Raw genomic sequence first — 21,645 nt, 5'->3', positions numbered from 1 at the left:
ACGCCGCTCACTGAACAAATTACATACCAGAGGCGTAAGCTCAATAACAAATATAGAATAATAAATAGCTGCATCCCATTAATGCTATCTAGACTAGTCCCCTATGTGCTCAACTATTATTACTCTGGGATTACCCATCCAAACAAACCAGATGTTTGTCCAATCGTGAATGTTCTAGGTCCAGCTCCCTATAGAACAATCTAATCAAAGTGTGCAGCCTACAGTAGGTAATCAAACATGTTCACTTTGGACCTAAATATGACCCATAATTGCATACATTGTCCACATGTACTCATTGCTCTCATGGAAAAATTGGAAATCACTGGCTCACACTTTGCTTCTTCCTGTCAATTTATATCCACTCCCTCAAAAGGAAATCAATAGCCACTCACAATGATGATGCTCATAACTTTATCAAGTACGGCTTTTGGCCTCAACTAAGGGCTCATTGAAACATAAAAGAGATGCAGTTGCCTCATCCACCATGCCACCACTTCCATAAATCATAGTAATATTGGGTCTAATGTTGTAGACATCGTCTGTTAACAACTAATGCACACGGCACACATGGAGATTTAAAGCCGGATCATAACCCCAATTTGGCCAAATTCTTAATCTGCACTTAAAGCATGTATACAAATTAGGGCAGATCACCAGTTTTACACACGTTATCATGTAGTGTTCGGGGGTATAAGTTTTAAATCTGTGGTCAGGCCTCTACTCAGTCAGAACCATCATGATGACACAAATCTGAACATCACCCTGTACTACTGTAGCCTACATTCAGCCCAATCCTTGCTTTGTCATTAAGTGTGAACACCTATGATTCGTGTGCTTTTAAATCTGTGAAAGTTGTTCAATAATTATGTGATGTTGAATCAGATCCTTTTGTGCACATCGTATATACACAGTTTCACAGTTTTAAAGGTTCAAGGCTTAAGGCAAACAGGGGGAAAAAACTGTCCACAAATGGAAATAGCCGATATCATTCTTGGCATTTGACCCAACAATTATGTTTTAATGAGGAACTGTTTTTTATTAAATCAATTTTGTGTGCGATCAATAATTGTGGTAATAGTCATGACACTCATGCAAAATAGAAGGTTGACCTTTTGGTGAGAAGTGAACGATAGTTCACTTAGCATATCGTTGTTTCAAATCCAATTAAAACATTGAAATACAATTAAAACAACATATTAATATCTACTAAACAAACACAGTGCCAAACTCGTTCAGTAACGAGACAAGGCCACTGGAGGTCGCTGTGCCAAAACTCAGTTGTCACGCGCAGCTGCATGCATGGGGTGTGCCCTGTGAGAGACCCTGGTGCATATGTCATAACGTGACAAGCACAGAAGCAAAATGGTGCGTCTAGGCTGCATTGACTTCTATTCTATGCTGAAACATAAAAAGGGCTTTATCTCTGAATAAGGTGCAAAGAACGCCAGGGAAGCAGAGATCTGCCGCGATATACCGCGATTGTCGGCCCTGGTTTGGATTTTAGTTTCGCGAGCGTTTGTAAACAAACAGATCTTCTTCTGAATCGTCAGCGGACACTCAGGTGCACACGCACAAAGCTTCCGAGGCTCTTCAAAATAAAGCGTAAGTGAGCGGCGGTACCAGCAACAGCTAGAAATGTTAGAAACCTTGGCTTCCATTGTGTTAACCTAGGTTCTGAGGATATCCTGAGGACAGATAACCATGACTAAGATCTCTAACACTAATTACAGGATGTCCAAAGTTGCTGGTCTAGCCATGAAGTTCTACATTTTGAGTGGGCTGGTTTAGCTGGGGCGATATCTCACTGTTTCCAGCCTTCAGCAATAAAACAAACATCAATATTGCATTTTTAATAGGAGTAAAAGGGGGCATGCATAATTTGTTAATGCTGTGTTGTGTGTTTGTTGCTTGTATTGAGGCATAAACCATACTGGAGGATGTCAAGCTGGATTTGATAAATGATCATGAATTATTTAATGCCAACAAAATTATGCTATTAGTCTTAGGCTACAGATGGTTGTTATTGGTTCCAGTCCCAACTGAGCTACACTGGAGACTGGAAACTGTGCAGATTGATTCAGGAGATAACTATCTTCTGTGGAGATCATTTCCTTTGGAAAACATATCCAGCTGATACGTCAATTACCTTGAAGCATAATTCTATATGATACACAGGGAGGTGTTTTTTAATCTATCCTGAGTATGTTTCTTACATTCCATTGAAAATAAACTAGCAGCAGTGTTTGTCATACTGTTTGTCCAAGTATTTCCATTTTCTGACTGATTCCTGTTAAATAACGATGGTCTGTACTGTAGTACTTGGCTATAGGCCTACTATCTGTTTTGGCCAATTTTAACCAGGTGAGTGGTGACCCTCACTATCTTGTGTAAGAGTGCAGGGATGAGAAAGTGGTATGCAGGTGTGGGGGTGGTACCTCTTCCGCTTTGCTCTGCTCAAATGCAAATTCCAAGGTTGGCACTGCCAGCTGGTTGGCGAAGAAGCTAACGTCTCCAGGCAGCTGTAGAGAAGTGACATTGGGGCCAGGGCAGTTCCCACCACGAATACAACTCAGGAGCTGTCTCTGGGTGGAGAGAGACAGAGAGAGAGAGAGAGAGAGAGAGAGAGAGAGAGAGAGAGAGCGCAGAGCAGTGGTGTCAGTTCAGCACAAGCTAGGGTATGGCAAAGATGGGAGTCCTCATACGCACGGTGGGTTTTGTCTGCTTTTTTACCCGGGTTTCTACGGTTTCTTGGGCTGGATATGGCAGCCTGGAACGGTTGTTCAAGTGCAGCATGTTAGTAAACGTGCCTCAACAATAATGCATTGCACCCGTGCAGCTGGAACCTTATACCATTTTGTCAAGATGGGGAGGATACAGGTGTGGAGAATTTAATTATAATAGCCTACCTTGTTAAAGTGACCATTTTGTAAAATGTTGCATTTGTAGTTATTTTACTGTAATTTAACAACATAATAACCAGCACAGATAGACAAAGAGACATTTATGGATTTATATTTAAAAGTAACTTATTTTCTCCCCTGAGAGAGAGAGAAAGAGAGAGAGAAAGAGAGAGGGGGTGGGGGCAGTTTGAGAGATTATTACTTGTGGTTGTTCTGTGTAGTTGGCTCCAGGGTCCATTGAAACATAAAACTCAACACTGATGTTGCAGCCAGTTGTTAATAAATGTTTCAGTAAAAGTTAGAGTTTGGTGGTATTGACACTGTTTTGCTTGTGGTCTTCTGAACTAACTTGTGGTTTACTGTAACATACACCAAGGTACAGAGGAGGAAAGGGAAGAGAAAAGGAGATGGAGAGTAGAGATAAAATGTTGAAAAGAGAAGTGAGGGAAAAAGGGCAGAGATGATAGACTCAGCATTAAATTGGTGGGTGGACAGAGAAGGAGCGGAAATAAGAGGTGTTAAGGGGAGTCAGGACTGGAGAACAGAGGAAAAGGAAAAAGGCTAGGCTAGGAAGTTTAAAAAGTAAATGTTCTCGGTTTAGCAGAACCCCTGAAAGACCGAAGACCAAATGTGGATGTTGCTCAGGAGAGGAAACATTGGAAATCTCTGTTGGAACTGTTACCCCCGTGACCGATTCCGGATAAGCGGTTGAAGTTGGATGGACATTGGGGGTTTCAAAGTCAACTGCTGCTTAACCCTGAAATCGCTGCAGAGCTTATAGTAATACTAAGCCTGCTAATACTTGTCCAGTCCAGGAAGGAAAATGCCAAAGCTAGCTAGTAAAATAATAAATAAACAGCTCCAAAGGAACCACTTTATTTGGTTCCTCTCATTTTTTGTGCCACATTTCAGAATAAAAGTTAAGCAATTACCGTGACATGTACAGTATGATTATTATCAAACTACACCTGGCGTACAGAGGAGTGAGTCGAAACTTATTTTGAGTGGGAGTAAAGTGAAAGTGCATTTGGATTTGTATGTATAAGTAATTGTGAACTGGGGGAAGCTAAAGCAGAGAAAAGAGACTTAATTAACAGCAGTAAACACTTGAGAGAAGGAAAGATCAAAACATAGACAGATTTGAGAAGAAGCGATGCATGAGGTGCAGAGAAAACAAGTCTAGGATCTAATAACAGCATAGCTTGTCACTTCAGTGGCCAGTCTATGATATACTGTGTATGACTCCAAATCAGGGCAAAGTTTCAGGCCAATTATCCAACCGTGACTTCTATTAGACATGAATTAAATTACATTTAAATATTTCAGAAATTATAAAACATTATGTGATGGTGCGTGGAGGCACTTCCTTGGCCTACTGTGCCGGCAGTGTGTAAGTGTCTACAGGGTGGCTCGAGGCAGATCGCCCCCCGCTACCCCCACCTCCCCCTTTCTCGCTCCCTACTCATCGTGACCGCGGGGGTGAGTTAATGAGCATCAATCGCTTCTCCATTCATTAGACTCTCGTAGGCTTACTTAGGCTATTCATGCATTTTGTCCTCATGTAGAAGCTAGGCTAATAAATCCATAAAAACATCTGGAGACTGGACCCTCCGCTCTCCGCGTGGGAAAAGTAGTCTCCTAAATGTATTTCTAAAACGTAAAAGTAGGCTACCTAATATCAAAAGCCTATTTCGGGTTTATTCTTTTCATTCCAAACGACCAACTGCAGGTTTTTTGTATTTTATTTAGTGAGGGTCTTTGCATTCCTTTCGACCAGCGGTGTTCACGTTATCTCCATTCTCCGCCCGCAACTTAATAGCAATGCTTAAACTTACAGAAGAGCCAATACACTTTCCGGCACCGGCACCTGCCGCGGCACTGCCAGAAGTGCCGGCAACAGCCACGGCAATGATTCCTATGCCGCCGCAATGATTCCTATGCCGCAGCAATTATTCTTAATCCGCGGCGTCTGCCGCTGTTGCGGAGGTGTCTGCCGCTGTTGTGGATGAGTGGATCAGCCTGTCCACTATCGTGGTTTTAGCGACCCGGTCGGTCGATTTAGCGACCCGGTCGCTGAAAACTACCGACCAGGTTGCAACCCGGTTGGAGGTCGCTAAATGATCTCGCCCTCTCTCATGCAGGCTTCGCATGCTACGTATCATTAATAATACCAATAATAATACTAATACTACTACTACAAATAATAATACTTGAATGCACTTTACATTTGAAACAAATTAAAAGTTCACTTGACCTTTTACCAATAATTTTACAACCAGACATTGAGTTAGATAGATTTAGATTTAGCTGAATGGCCTTGTGTTGCAATGTGATCATGATGTATTGAGTGACACACAAAGATGCAAACAAACTGACAGCCATGAGACTGCCAGTTTGTTTATTTACAATAGTTTTGCAATCACTTCAGAGCTCAACTAATTATTCGGTGTGCACTGTATGTGGCTCAATCCACTTAACCTTTTGAAGGAAGCGATAGTAAGTTGACATCAACCTAAATTTGATTGCGAGGCTATTGAGTAAAGGACAACTGTGGAAAGGACTTGAATAATGGGTGGGAAGTAAAAAGCCCTCTGAGATTAAGAGACTTTCTTAGCAAAATGATCTTGCTTTGATGTATGCCTTTCCATTTATCTCACCCTTTTTATAACTTCAGTGGCTGTAGAAATCAATATGGGATCAAAGCGTTTGCCTAGACATTTTGTAAAATCAATGTGCACAACCATTAGAGCATTAGTGCAGGATGACTCATAATTGCAATACAATTGCAACCAGAAATGTGACAAACAACAATAACAAGTTCCATCTTGTGGCTGAAGATACAGGACAGTGTTAGAAAACAAACAGACAAAAACAGAGAGGATTTCACGTTACTACTTCAGCAACATTAGATCACAATGGTTACTTATGAGGTTAGGGCAGGCGATCACATGGGAATGTGAGGTTAGGCCATAACCAAAAATTGATTTTGAACTGGGGAACCCCCAGAATAATCATATTTGAACTGGGGACCCCCCCAACCTGACAAGCACTTGGAATTGTTGGTCATTACATTTTGTTCGACCACAAATAAATATCTGTGAAAATGGCTCAGCTTGTATAGATTGTCTATTTTCACAATTTTACTGCTATATATTACTAATACTGCTCTCTCTAGGTCGTCCTCAGACGAGCCCTCCATCGTTGTTTCCAGTCATCTCGGTTCTCCATACATCTGGCCAGCTCATTGGTGTTCTGTGTCCCTACGTCTTCCTTGAGTACGTCCACGTATGTTTTTGTGGGACGTCCTCGCGACCGGTGCCCATGTGTTGGCTCCCACAGTACCAATTTGCTGGCTGGAAGCTCCTGGTGTCTTTGGCAGTGTCCTGCTAGTCTCATTCTTCTGGTGGCAATTTTCTCGCTTACCCTTGGTATTCCCTCATACAGGCTCCTGTTGGTAACATGTGCACTCCTGTTGATGTTGAGTACTGCACGCAACATTCTAGTGTAGCACCCATCTAGAGACTTCTGCAGGGTTGGCTTCAGGGTCCAGCATTCACTGCCATAGAGGAGAACAGACTCCACTGTTGCAAAGAAGAAGCTAAGTTTGATTTGGCGGGGGAGGCTAGAGTTCCATACACTGTTCATGCCGTTCAGGGCCCTCCAAGCGAGTGCCTTCCTTACTTTAAGGTCTTTCTCAGTTGAGTCGACCATAATACTGCTAGTACTTCTATACTATACATACAACCTGGGCAGCCATAGCTGAATAGGTATAGAGGCCGGCTGGGATTCTGAAGGTCACTGGTTCTATACCTGCCTCACCCAGTCTATGGGCGGATTCACACTGCGGTCTCGAGACCGGTCTCGAGGCTACTTGGCAGATGTTTAAACCGGTTTTGACAGTGTGAAGCGTGCGGTCTTCCTCAGAAACGGATAGCCTCGAAACCACCTCAAGAGGTAGTCTCGAGACTGCATTGTGCGACCTCGAGACCGGTGAGCCGCAGTGTGAAGCAACCGGCCTCAAAAACGGTATTGATGTTGAACGTGACCTCATATAATGTCGACGAGTCAGCCGTCGGCACAAATAAACACTGGGTAACAGTTGTCGACATGGCCATGGGATCAGCGACTTCATCTCACAGAGAGATTGCTTGCTTGTAGGACTGTCTTCTAAAATTCGTTTATATGTTTTATATCACCAGTTAGCCTACTACTGTGGTGCGCTGGACTGGTGTCATGTACTTCCAATTGGGAGAAGTAGCAATTGGCGAACAGTTATTTATTGTCTCGCACCAGCGCACTGAGGCAGGGGTGAAAGTGAGACGGGACGGCCAGAACCGGCGCTCCGTTAAAACATTCGGAACACGGGACTGTAATCTAGGCTGACCTAGGATCAGATTCAGGTCCGTTATTAGCCGCGAGGCAGCGACATGAAGTATGGCTGTAACTGTGAGATGATGGTTATGCTGCTCTGGGATCAGATTTACAGCGGGAGGGGGGGGGGCTTGGTGCGTGCGTGCATGCATGTGTGTGCGCTGTCGCCCGTCGGGAAAGAAAAGCAGAAAGAGAAAGCACTAGCCTACAAGTTAAACCGTGAACTGTTAAACCATGAAAACAAACCGAAAATGACTTACCGCTGTTGATAGAAAATAGCCTAAAAGTATTCCTTTATCCCTGACTTTTGTTTCGATGTTATAGATTCCTTGGCACTGCTTGTGCACTGCTGTGCCTGCTTGACGTGCCATTAATGTGAATATTAAGCCACAAGCGTTTCAGCCATGTTGATTATTAAATAATTAAAATAATAACGTGCGCTGCGCTGCATGTCTCGCTCATCATTCTGCACGTTTATGCGCCTGGAAAATAGCAGATCTACAAGCTCACAACGCGTCGTGGATGCAAGGTCAGTGTGAGCTTGTAGATCAGCGACACAGGTCAATTGATATGCAAATAGGCTTGTTTGTCTTGTCGAGGTGTGGGGGGTGCGAGACCCAAGACCACTGCAACAATGTTCCACACTGCGCTGTCGCGCGTCATTGAATTGTTACACCAACTTTCGTGCCTGAATTTATTGGCAACCACCATCAGCAATGTCGCATAGTTGATGACACTATGTGCATACCGCCACCTATAGGACCGGGCTGTATAGTGCTAGTGATCTCCAGGGAGGCCAGAAGGTCTGCCAATGTGAATGCTGGCCAGCGTGAACCAGCAACCGGTTTCAGAATCAGTTCTAATCAAACGGATTGCAGTGTGAATCCGCCCTATGTGTCAAAGTGTCCCCGAGCAATACACTTAACCCCTAACTGCTGCCTGGGTGCTTTATTACTAGTGCCTACTGCTCCTAATAGCTAGGATGGGTAAATGCAGAAGCTATTTCACCATTATGTGCAAATGTACAGTGACAAAAATACGCCAATAGAGTAGGGAATATATTATAGGCCTATATATATATATATTCTTTTTATTATATAGCTAAAAAAAAGGCCTTGGTGACTAATACATAGCTCTTGCTCCTGTGTGTGTGCGTGCGTTTTTCATAGAAATATAACTCAAAGCATTGACCTGGTTCTATGCAGTTTTTGGAAGCCTTCTTGCACATGACAGTCGACTGAAATGAGAAGGTTTACCTATTGCTAGAGTTTGGAGAGGGTTAGACGTGTTGGAGGGGATGGGGGAATCCAGCAGATGTGACTCGGCATTCCAATGAATATAAGTCCATGCCTTTACTTTTGATATCTCCCTCCCTCTGGTCATTCATTTTTATCGTTGCTGGAGATGTGTTTTATACCTGCTTCTAGTCAGACTGAATTAAATACATGCATTTCCTTTTGGGAAATGTAGACTGATATCCAAAAAAAGCAAACATAGCCTAGCCGATCTACAAGCTGAAACATGTCATGATGTGACGCGCTGTGAGCTTGTAGATGAGCTAATTTTGGTATTTGTCGAAGATGAGTATAGAGATTGAGTGGTAAAGAAAAAATCCCAATAAACAATTGATTTGGTCATAAACAAAAATAATTTGACTAGACTTATTAAAAAATAAGCTTCGTGGAGGTTTTACGGTAGAATTTGACTTAGTTGTTTGCAAAGCATAGCAATAAAGAAACAAATAAAGGCACAAAAACAGCCTTTAAATTCACATTTAACTCTCGAGACAAGCTTGATGAAATACATCAAATGCATATAAATAAATATAGAGAACACAATATAGAAAATACATTAAATACAGAATGGGGTGTTAAGCATTCAAGTGATCTGTTTCTTGTAAAGTTCACTTTCTTATGTTATATCAACAAAGGTAATTTTTGTTTTATGCTGAAAAAACTAAATTACCCATTTGTCATATCAAATTATTCACAATTGCTACTCTCTAGTCTCCATGTACATCATTTGTGTGTTTTGGTGTTGGTTTACATTATGTATGTGTCTCACTTTATAATATGTAAAGTGCAAAAGTTATAGCGTGATAGCGTGTTTCTTATGCCACAGCGTCACACATTGTGAGCTTGTACATAATTATGCTGAGCTTGTAGATCTGCTATCGTGATCTGCAATTTTCCAGACAGATAAGGAAAATAGTTCTAAAGTGGTCGTTGGTCAAAGACCGCCACACCAGCTGATAACCAGCTGTTGAATATATTATAACATTATTCATAACATTAAGTTGAGCCTATACTCTGTCTAATTTGGTAATAAATGGGCTCAATTGCACAAAAAAAAAATAGACTTGTAGGTGGGTTTGGGGGAGGGGGAAATCCATTGAATGAAAAAAAGAGACATGGGATAGTGAGTGTGTGTGTGTGTGCGTGCGTGCGTGCGTGCGTGCGTGCGTGCGTGCGTGCGTGCGTGCGTGCGTGCGTGCGTGCGTGCCTGTGTGGGGAAGAGGGATACGAGAACGCTCCAGTAAATCTATTGCTCAACCCTGCATATTGCAGTTGCCTGTGAAACATCTAGCAGAGGCAGGTAAGCCTTTAAATTGCACCTCGGGACATTTTAGTAATCACTGGGTAATTAGACAGTGGAAATATATAATGTAAATTATGAGAGATAACACAGAGAGAAAACAGAAATAAAATAATAATGTGACAGAGACAGAGATCATAGACATTTAACTAGAAATGGTTATTGTGTGTGTGTGTGTGTGTGTGTGTGTGTGTGTGTGTGTGTGTGTGTGTGTGTGTGTGTGTGTGTGTGTTATAACGTCTAAAAGTGTCGTTGTAGTGTGTGTCTTTTCCAACCCCAACTAACAAAAAAGCACATTATTTTTTCTCTCTCCAAGTAATTGATCAAATTATTGCTGAGTGGGATGAAAGTCGACCTTGCAGAAGAATGGTCCGAAGAGAGAGGAAGCACTTAGGGAATGGGCATTGATTAATCCTGGGTAATAGTAATTATGTATATTCCAAGGCTATAGGTTATACACAAACAAGGCTGTAATCTGTCTTTAATTCATTTAGGGGGCATCTATTAACTCCAAATGAATCTCCCCAAAAGCTCCTTACTACGCCTGCATCTGCTTTGCTTTAGTAGAAAGGTTAAAGCTGTTGTGTTTTCACAACAACAATGCGATCGTTAAGTTGCAAACTGAAGCTTTAAAGGAGTAGTTTGCCCCCAAAATGACTTATTTTCTATGGATTACTCATGCCATGGAGACTTGAGTTCAATAATATTTTTTGGTATTTGTCACATTCCTAAGACAAAAAATGTATTATAGTAAATTTACCCCCATTGATTCCGGATGGGGACCCAAATTCATTTGGGTCCCCATCCGGAATCAATGGGGGTACATTTATTGGAATAAATTATTGTCTTAGTAATGCGACACAAAACTAAAATAATTATTAAACTCAAGTCTACATGGCATGAGTAATCCATAGAAAAAAGTCATTTTGAGGGTGAACTACTCCTTTAAGTCTAATGTACCTGTATGGCCTTGTTTGTCCCCGTTTGGATTTCTGGTCAGGTCTAAGCTGCACATCACTGATGTAAGCATGCATCACACAGCGCTGCTTGACAAATGTCACAGGCAGTGGCAATGACAATACTCATTCTTCACCCAAAACATTTTCATGTGCTTCCTCTTGCTAACATTGTGTCGCTGTGATATGAAACAGTGATGGAAAACTCACACTGACAGCCACATAAATACAATCTGATGCTCAACAGCCTCTCCTTGTGATTATGCAGATTCATGGAGGCTGCTGCCAACACACAATGCCTTCCCTAACAACACAAGGACTGTGGTAATTCAAACATATTGCCATCAGCGCACTATTTCAAACATGCCGTGCGTGTAGCCAAAACTACCTTGGATCGCTGCATGGCTATGAACTCACACAGAGCAGCTCATCTGGGTGATTTGCTGAGGCATTTCCCTACAGGTTTTATGTGGAAACACACATAAATAATGTTTCCTTGCTGTTTCCTTAATGTGGATGGCGTATACTGCCAGTGTAATGCTGTGGGTTTAACATGTGGCAATTTCCACAGGAGCCAGGGAGACATTCTGTTATCGATGCGTTTGAAAATCTACCTCCGATTTTTCATGGTGTCATCCCGTAACTCTGACAGAAGAGGATTCTCAGGCTTAATATCATACATACTGTAGGTAAGATGAATTATCACAATGGAAGGAAATGATACCCATATGTTGCAAAACGACCCAGGTAGCATCCCTGTCGGAAGCACCTTTAAATAAAGCACCTTACATTGAGAGGTTGTTTGAATGGCATACCTTTTGTGTGAGGTGTCCATTTTCCAGCTCACACTGCTACAAGAGTCAGTGGACATTCCCAAACTGGTGAGAAAATGGGAACCTCTTTTATATTTTTTATCTCGTTTTTGGGGGAAATGGCTCACACTGAGTTTTGATTATGTGGATTCTCAGGCATAGTTAAAGACCCTGTAAACAGGATGAGTAGGCCTATAAGTAGCATTATACGTTCAAAGTTTGTCAGACCACCGAATATGTTAAAAACCAGCCAGCCAAATTGTAATGATTTGTTTTAAGTGCAGCCTCGATGCCTAGGCTTTTGTTTTAATTCGTGTTTGGCTCAAAAAGAAAAGCCTGGGCTAAACTGTTGACATTTCAGCCATAGAAAGTTGGAGTCAACCTTACATTTCCCCAACCAACCAGAGTGCAGGGGGCGTCGCTCTAAATGTTGTGACATCAGTGAGTTGTATCCGCCCCTCTAGTCCTTAGAAAGGGACCGGCTCTTCCAGGTTATTTTAAGTGTTAAGTATATAATATTTGGTCATGAAAGTCATGAATAAATTGCTGTAGTTTAATAAGCTTCTCATGGATTGTAGTGGGTGTCCACTGAAGGCAGTGAAAGAATTCAGAGACATGTCGGTGTAGCCTGATAAATCAGTCCGCACATTACCACCCCCTGTTGGTGGGTGGTGTGTAGTGAGGACTGACCCCGGAGATTAAACATTTTATTTCTTCTCGCCCGAGGAGCGGGCGGCTTGAATGGGCCAATCAGGGTTGTATGTTTGGGGCACGTAGTTTGGCGTCTGGTGGATTCCCAGCCCCCTCCCTTCAGAGCTTTTCTGCCCACGTGAGAGTCCCTAGTGGACTCTGATTGGTGCTCTTCTGCCCACGTGAGAGTCGCTAGTGGACTCTGATTGGTCCCTGAAAACTGTCATGGCGGAGTCAGGCGGACGCCCGCTCGACGCGAATTATTTTAATAAACTATACAATAGTGCCGTTTCATTACGTTTTAATACCATGTTGCTTGCACTAACGTAAACATGCAATCATATAATATGTTATAAGAAATAACGTATCTTTGCAATGTCGCGCCACGTCGCCGTCGGGGGCTCTAAGCATGTGTGTGTGTGTGTGTGTGTGTGTGTGTGTGTGTGACGTCAATAGGCTTTAGCCCGCCCCCCCCCCCAGAAGTGGAATGTCTCCCCGAAGGATCAGACTCTTTCCCAAAACGAAGTGAAACGTAGTGTGTGAAGAGTCTGACGCTTGCAGCCAGGCAAATGTCGGTGCACTCTAGGCAGTCTAGGCTAGGGTATAGCATAAGATACCTTGGCAGAAGACTGGCATACCTTGGAAGAAGAATGGTGTAGTTAAGAATTATGCCATTATGCCAATTATGCCACACTGATGACAGAAACTCACATGAGTGTGTCATCAGGTGAGGTGTTAAACCCCTCCAATAAAAACTCAAACTTTAACATGGATTGGAAAAGTCAACTGCTCCTTACATGCAGCTGGACCAAACCAACAGCAATGAAGTGATACAAAGAGTCATTTTGGAAGACAAATTTCATTTGGTTTTCCGGTTTAAGGGTTATGTTCTTGTGTGAGTTGATGGCTCCATAACTCTCTTCTAATCAGCTTTGACTACCCTGAGAGGATTAAAACCATGGCTGTTTATTCCTAAATGGATTCTGAATCAAAATAATATCAGCCTGCCACACTTTATATAGGTCACTCCCTGATAGAGACAAGAGGGTGGAAGAGAGGAAGAAACCACAGACAGACCGAGAGAGGGAGAGAGAGAGAGAGAGGGAGAGAGAGAGAGAGAGAGAGAGAGAGAGAGGCGGATGGACGGACAGACGATAAATGCCCAACAGCATAATTATAATTATTATTATAATAACTTTATTATTTATTATTATTATAAACTTCTTGCCGATTAAATGAAGTAAACAAGGCGATATCCCTGTATCCAAATGTGTTTCTAACGTTGCTACAACAATTGATTTTCTCGTCTACTTCTTCCAAAACCACATTTCTTGGCCAGTAGTGAGACATGTCGCAGATTAAAATTTCATTGCACCGGTATGGGAACATCCCGGGTATCTGCCGGAGACATTTATAAATGATAGATGGCGAATGCAGTGTTCCATTCTTACAGAAATAATTAACACAGCCAATGTGGTCAATGTCATGCTTCCAGCAGGAATAGGTTTCTATAGTACATCGATATCTCTTTCATTGCCAATATCCCTCTATCCTGGGTGACATAATTTGCAGCAAGGCAAGAACATTTCTCAGATTTCATCCATCAAGTTGCAGTTTGCCTGTAAGTCCAGCTCTGAACAGGATTAACAGGGGAATACAGATGTATGAATACACTTATCCACACATAAACCAAGCACATGTGCCAAGCATTCTTATTTATATTTGTATGCCCTGTTCGTTCTCTCTATCTGTATATCTCTCGCTTTCCTTCTCTTTCGCATGCACACAGAAAACACAATTCAAACCAAATTAACACACTGTTTGTGAGGATATTCGAGTTTTTCATAACTTAGTGACCTAGTAGCCTCTGCAATAATACTTCACCTAGCAGGTAGAAGTTATAATTAAATGACCCATGCTAGTCATCATTTACAGAAGTAACCCACACCAAAATGGATACACAGTGTATCAAGGTCACATAAATGTCCATTGGGAAGGGGTGAGTATGGCTCTTGCAGTACAGTACAGTATATATACAGTATATTGCACACAACCTGCTGGAACCACTGGAGTTTGAGATCTTAAAATCACACTAATTGGCCTTAGGGGGGAACTATATCAATACATTTGAAACACTGTACATGTCCTCATTTTTTGTGTGATATCACATTTAGCACATTATGCAATTATGTAAATTTGACAACTAAATACATATGAAACGATTTAACACAGTTGTTCATAAAGATATTTGGATAGCTGTCAGTTAAAGAATTACAACAAGTTACACCATTGGCCGACCTATTGGCCTAAGAACAAACAAGTCAGTCACAGTGCAATGGTCCCTCCAGGCTATAGGATGTAGAGTAGTATTGGCCAGTCTGTAGGCCTAACAACAAACCAGCCAATCACAGAGTAATCATCCCTCCAGAGTGATTGGAGGGATGCTCGTTCATCTAACAACAAACTAGCCAATCGCAGTGCAATCATCCCTCTGATTGAGTGAAAGCTCACTAAAAGTAGTTTTATTTACTCAGGCTAACAAAGAGGCAATATTCCAAATAATCAATTAAACAACCAAGAAAAGCAAAAATGTACAAAAACATAACCATTCTTATAACCAGGGCAGTTCCGTAGAAATGCGGGGCCCTGTGCGAAGTCCTGTGCGAGGCCCCCCCCCCTGCGCGCCACGGGTGTGATTGTTTGCGTATATGTGTGCGCACACGATTTTCAGTCGCTGCGCATCTATAAATGCAATGGAATTATATGCAGCTACTCTACCTCTAAAACGGTAAGACAGTAGCATGTTTATTCTGCTGCTTTTATTGTCCACAACGGATAAAGTCATTATGAGGACACACACACACACACACACACACACACACACACACACCACCGCTCACTTATAGCATAATGAATCAATAGCGTGGTCTCAGTTGTTATATGAGATACTTAAAGGTTTCCTGTGCAAATAAGCCGAAAAGCTTACTCGGATCTCCTTTTAGTTGACCTTGTACTAGTGAACTGTACTGTCATGAACCTTTTCCTATGCAAACCTCTAAAGTCTTCAATCAATCAATCAACCAACCAATCAATCAGGGATAGATAGCACCTTAACTCTGGGGCTGCATGGAGGCACTCCAACACAATAGTGCACCAGTTATTTAACCACTAATGTTTCTTCAAAACCCTTAAGTGTATCCAGTCATTACAGACAGCAACGTTAGCTTAACTTAGCTTAGCTCATTTGAATATCTTTTGTTTACAGTTGATCCTCTGGTGCCCCCCTGGTGCCCACATCAAGCTATTATAAATCCGGCCCTGGCTATCAATCAGACACTGACAAGATCGTCAGATAAGTCAGATGAGGGGATTCCTCATAACTTTGTAGAATATTACCCTGGCCTTACCTCACGCAGATATGATGCTCTCTCTCTCTCTCTCTCTCTCTCAACTCTCTCATAAGTAACGGAAGGGAAGGGAACGCTGAATCGAGTTGATCCCGGTACGTGTCTCAAGACTAGATACATTAAATCCCATAGCCCGAAGGGACAGTCAGCGTTTCACTGGTTGTTGCTGGTTGTCAGGGAGATATCACAGCCAATCGGTTGACAGGCTCTGTCTCCGTCCTTCAGATTGCGGTGTTTGTGTGAAGATTTAATATGAAAACAAAACTAAATCAATTAACCAAGCCTAGCGCGGGGCCCATGCAGGGGCGGGGCCCTGAGCGACCGCACCGTTCGCTCTACCTTTGGCTCGGCCCTGCTTATAACACAACATTTTCCTCATCAGAGGCCTCCTAAAACAGCAGCTGAAAGGGCTGTGTGCGTGCGTGTGTGACTGCGTGTATGCTCTCAAACATGAGGGGCGTTTATTTTCCACACTGATGTATGATGTTGTAATGGCATTGTTATGATGTTAAGTGTTCATTGTGATGTGTTGTCATGTTTTGTGCTGGCGTCCTCTAGACGCCTGTGCAACGCTTTGTTTCCTGCTGTGTGATCTTCTCTATGCTTGAACGTTGGATTGCTTTAATGCTGCTCACAATGCACACCTTGGCATCTCAGTCCTGCCCCCTGCGTTTTACCCAAACCCATGATAGATCATCTCTTCACAACCGAGCGCCTTTTGTATCAGTTTTTCTATCCAGTTTTTCTATCCTAAGATCTACATGCTCACAACGCCTCGCAACATAACATGTACAGTAGATCGGCTATTTTCACAATAGTGATCAAATATGATTATTTTGGAGGTCGCAGCCTGAAAAGGTTGAGAACCCCTATCCTAAGGGTTCAGGACCATGGATAGATCTGTTCATGGCTATAGAGCAGTGCAACGCTGGCCCTGGTACTGAAGGATCAGGACCATGGACAGATCCGTTTAGGGCTATTTGCTGTACTGTTCCTGCTTGGTACTGAATGGAGAAGTACAGAACACAACAGTTATTTTTGTAATCATAACAAATCCTCTCCTGTCAAATTAAACATCCTTCAGTGTTTTATACATGGGCGAGACTCAAGTATGTGTTTCTAATGCGTTCACATACTAGCCAAAGAAACACATCAATAGCGAGTATTTACTGATAGTAAGCCTTAATTTATGGGCTTTTGTGTACATGCAATCAAACTGTCATTTCACATACAATTAAAGACAATGATGTATCAATCAGTCAAAAAAAATAGTATTTGTTTTTAGAAGGGTGCTGAATGAAATGCAGATTGATGTGCATATTTAAATTAGGATAATCTAAATTTCATCCATGAAGGAATGGAACAATTGATTTTATCACTTTCAAGTCATCTACATACCGGTATATATCTGTGTGAAAAACAGTGCAGAAGTTTTTCCATTTCAAAATAGACACTTGAAATGGTATAAGATACAGGTAAATTAATTAATGACTGCAGCCTCAGGCAAATTCATTAGATCAATCTATTCCAAGATCTGGAGAATACATTACAACAACATAAATGTTCAGCCTGTTAATATTGAATGGCTATTGTCATTTCAAAGTAGATTGCAATAGTTTTTTCTGTTTCACAAGAGCTCTTACTATGGTGACTATTTTGAGAAAACGTCTGCTGTCCAGCTGTTTCACAGCAGAGGTGACAAATCAATATTCAGCCACAGTCACTATTCTAGGAGCTAACACCTATTTCAGAGGAGAATTGCAGATGCCTCAAATCGCTGTTTAGTTTCCAAAGTGATAATCATTGTAGGTAAAAGCCTTCTCAAGTCAGATTTGGTGTTAATTCCCCCTCCAGCTGAGACAGTGATGCATTCTATACTGGAGGCTCTCTACAGTGTATTGTGTTAGTCCCGCTCCATGTGCAGCGCGCACGCACGCACACACGCACACGCACACGCACACACACACACACACCCCTCACAGGGAATTTAGTCAGTATAACTCTCAGGAAATCTCTAATTAGACCAAAACAAACTCCATTGCATATCATCGAGGTTTACTTTATTAGAGCCGACCGATAACATATTTTTGGTTTTGTAGATTACTGTATAATGACATCCCCACAATAGGGACTGCAGGTTGAGAAATTGGAATACATGAGTTGTGTAATTGCCGATACTTTCAAAAAAGTGACCCAGACCAACAACACCCTACGTGTACGTGTAGCATCTTTAACAGTACGACCCAAGCAATAATAAACACACAACACTCAAAGAACAAGAAATTATTACCATGACCCAAAAAGTAAAGTCCCACCATAACAATAACTTCCACATTCTCTGACAGATAAGGATGCACGACTACACTAACTTAGCAAATTGCCACAACGATAACGGGGTTTCAATGGAACACATGCATGCAGAGTCTCTCCTGGGCCAAAGCGTCTGTGAGAACACCATGGGCAGTAATGGATCATGTCACGATGACTAAGAGCCTATAGCATAAGGGACTCAAGCCGTTGAGTGTATTACAAACAACTGGGCCCACAACGCAGCACTCATGGGGTTTAGAACACCACAGTAGTTGATGAACCTCGCAAAGCACACACAAACACACAGAGTATGCATGCATTCTCTCTCTCTCTATCGCACGCGCACACACAGACACACACAGAGAGTGAGAGAACAAACAAATACGAACACCAACAAGTCAATGGCTATTTCAGAGAGAAAGTCCAGATGAGGGATGAGGCAACCATGGCCCTTTTTCAGTCCAACAATGAGCTGTCCAGTGCCAAACATTTGTAAGAAGCAGCTACCCCTACATACACATCCATCTGTGGAAAAAAGTCCAATTAAGCCATGAGTGCCTCTGTAATGTTTGTGTCTTAAGTAATTCCGGTTGTTTCTCTCGCGCACGCACACGCGCACGCGCGCACACGCACACACGCACACACACACACACAACTTCCCTGTAATTATTTCTCTATTTTTCCAAAGCTACCCCTCTCACCATCTCTCCTTTCCCCTTCCACTTTTGTCTCCTGTTCCCCTTCTTCTACCCGCTGTCCCACTCTTTCCATCCCAGCCTCCCCGCCATTGCCCTCCCTCTGCAAATCCCCCAAAGAGGTATCTGTTTGTATTATAATTGGTTCCCAAGCACCCATTCCAAAACCATCAGTGAGGCGGCATCTCGGCTTTGAAGACAGGCCTCTGCGAAGTAAGATAAGTAGGAAGCATTACCGCTGTTGTGCAAACATGATTAATGACGCGCTTAGACTGGTTTCTAAATATTGGGAGGTGGGGAACACACCTAGGGCTGCTCAGAGCGCTGTTTGAGATGATGAATAGAGCGATAGGAGAGCGCAGGAGATGCGGGTGCCACCGAATGGACAATTAGGTGCAAAGAGGAAAGACGAGACAAAATAGGACAGGAGGAGACGATGAGTAAATTGCGATTACTGTAGCTCTGGACAGACGGAGTGTATAGAGAAGCAGAAGGGGTGATTGCAGTATAGACAGGGAAGGATGTGGTACGGTGTGTGTTTGTGTGTGTGTGGGGCGGGAGATAACCTGAGGAAAACCAAAGGGAGACAGGTACAACAAAAGACAGTGTACCGATGAAAAGGGGCTGTGATTGAACACACCGACTTGGCATTCACTGACGGAAACACAGAGACATAAGAACTCACTCGCATAGCATTGTCCTTGCATTGTATAATACTAGAGGTTCGCGGCGCTATGCGCCGCTCACATCTACGCCCCCTCGCCTCGTTGTTAACGTGAAAAGCTCATATGGCTTTTTGAAAAAAAAAGTTTTTTGAAAAAAATTTTTTTTTTGAAAAAAAAGGTTTTTTGAAAAAAAAAGTAAAAAAAAAAATTGGGGGGGGGGGGGGGGGGGGGGAAACTATTGTGGCGGAACTATTGTGCCGCAGCACGTTTTGACGGCCGGACGCACTTCCGGTGAAGAACTCCGCGAATTAAAAAGAGTAACGTTACGTTGCTGTAATGGGATGTACATACATGAAGATTATGTTAATGTGATCGGGACTCGTGCCTAAGTGATGGAATGTACTGGAATGTGGACAGTAGTGCTATTGACTATGCAAACGTGAGTACATCATTTGTTTAGCTAACTGTTAGCCTGGTGTTGACTCTACGTCAGCACGTATGGCGCTGGTGTGACGTGAGGACGTTGGCACGTGTGCCACGTGATCAGTCCTAGCCAATTGGACTGCTTTGGGTCGTCTGTATGTCGAATGCACCGTTCTGTCGAATGCACCGCTCTGTCAGTTTCAAATTGTATATAGAGATACAGTGGTGGAAAAAGTACTCACATTTTATATTTAAGTAAACGTATCAATACTGCAACGTAGAAATACTCCAGTATGTAGTAAAAGTCCAGAATTCAAAATGTATGAGAGTAAAATATTGTACTTATTAAATTACAGTAAAAGTACTTATTATGCAGAATGTGTCATTTCAAGTTTTCAATTGTGTGCAAATATATTCGCGACGCATTGTGAGCTTGTAGATCTGCTATTTTCAAATGGCCGAAATGTATATAGGGCTGAAGTTGTTAATGTAAGTTTTGTAATAATAATCCAAATCTACAATGTAACTAGTAACTAAACCTTTCAAATAATTGTAATGGAGTAAAAGTATAATATTTGGATCTGAGATGTAGTGGATTAGAAGCATTGGAAGTATTGGAAATTGGAAACACTCATTTTATTCCTCAAAATTGTGCAGTACTTAAGTAAATGTACTTAGTTACACCACTGACAATAAATATGGTGATGCTGAAGTTTGGACCTTCTTATTTGTCCTTGTGTTCATTTAACCATTAGGAACTAAATTGGCTAAATGAACACAGAGTATTTTACTGTGCATTCACCATTCAGCTCCATACTTTGACCAGAATAATCTTTGGTTTCCCTTTGCACCATTCCTCAGTCGTTCTCCTCTTACTTCATTCCAATTCAGGGACGTGCTGGCCATTGGGAAAAGCGGGACAACTCCCGAACGGCTGGTTCATTCCAGGCCTGTCCAGGCCGGCCATTAGGAAAAAAAATTCAAATAAAATGTCGTCCTTTTCCATTTTGGGGGCTGGGCGGCCAACAAAGTAAATCGTCGCTGTCGGGCAGACACCTCGTACCTTGTACTGTATCTCCAAGTTTCAAATTTGTAATTTTTTTCGCAAAGCAATGCCCTGCTTCATTCAAGGCTGTCGCACAAAAGTAGTGAAAACAGCAGATCTACAAGCACACAACGCCTCACACCGGCGTTGTGTGCTTGTAGATCGGCTGTTTTCCCTAGTTTAAATCATTTTTAAAATGGTTTTGGACATATGTTTCCACCCGACAATGACGAAATATAACTCATGTAATTGGCCCACTGGCTTGTCACTTGTCATGATCTGAAATGGCAAATCTTTGAGTAGCAGCAGCGCTATAGCGCGCAATGAGGGCCTCTGCAACTCTTTTTCCCGTGCTGAATCAGGGGCCCAGCACGTCCCTGTTCCAATTCTTTTCCTCTCTCGCTCGTTAGAATTTCTTTCTATCCCCACTATTGTTAAAGTTTTTACTCTGGCTTGGTGGCAGATGCAGTGTAGCTGACATTTATTAGGTTTGAACTGTGAGAGTCTGTGTGTGGTAACTGTGGTGTTGTGCATATTTTGTGTTTGAGCACAAGTGTGTGCATGAGCCAAGGTTATTAAATGTTTTAACTTTTTTCCATTAATTAGTATTTATTTTCTTTTTGTTTTCAAATTCAGTTTCACTTGTAAAGCCCTTTAAAACTAAAATACTAAAAAGAATCTTCACATATAGCTTTCATTATTTCATTAGTTTTAAATATAAAGACCTTGGCATAATGGTAATGCAATATTTGGGTTTAATGTGTGTTGATTTTCTT

At 42.2% G+C, this 21,645-nt stretch overlaps 1 protein-coding gene across 1 annotated transcript in view; it reads right to left on the bottom strand.

Moving 5' to 3' along the window:
• The window catches only part of naaladl2 (N-acetylated alpha-linked acidic dipeptidase like 2), a gene marked incomplete at its 5' end in the record, with an annotated part of 278,337 nt that overhangs the window by 116,117 nt on the left and 140,575 nt on the right, over window positions 1-21,645 (bottom strand). The window contains one exon of the mRNA XM_080724924.1: window positions 2,436-2,582. Coding sequence (XP_080581050.1) covers window positions 2,436-2,582 — 147 coding nt within the window. The remainder of the gene's footprint in view (window positions 1-2,435; window positions 2,583-21,645) is intronic.

The sequence above is a fragment of the Nannobrachium achirus genome (genome assembly GCF_963921795.1).
Source record: "Nannobrachium achirus genome assembly, chromosome: 1".
Taxonomy (NCBI): Eukaryota; Metazoa; Chordata; class Actinopteri; order Myctophiformes; family Myctophidae; genus Nannobrachium; species Nannobrachium achirus.
The sequence above is the reverse complement of the archived record's forward strand: the minus strand, read 5'-3'. Positions and strand labels throughout refer to the sequence as shown.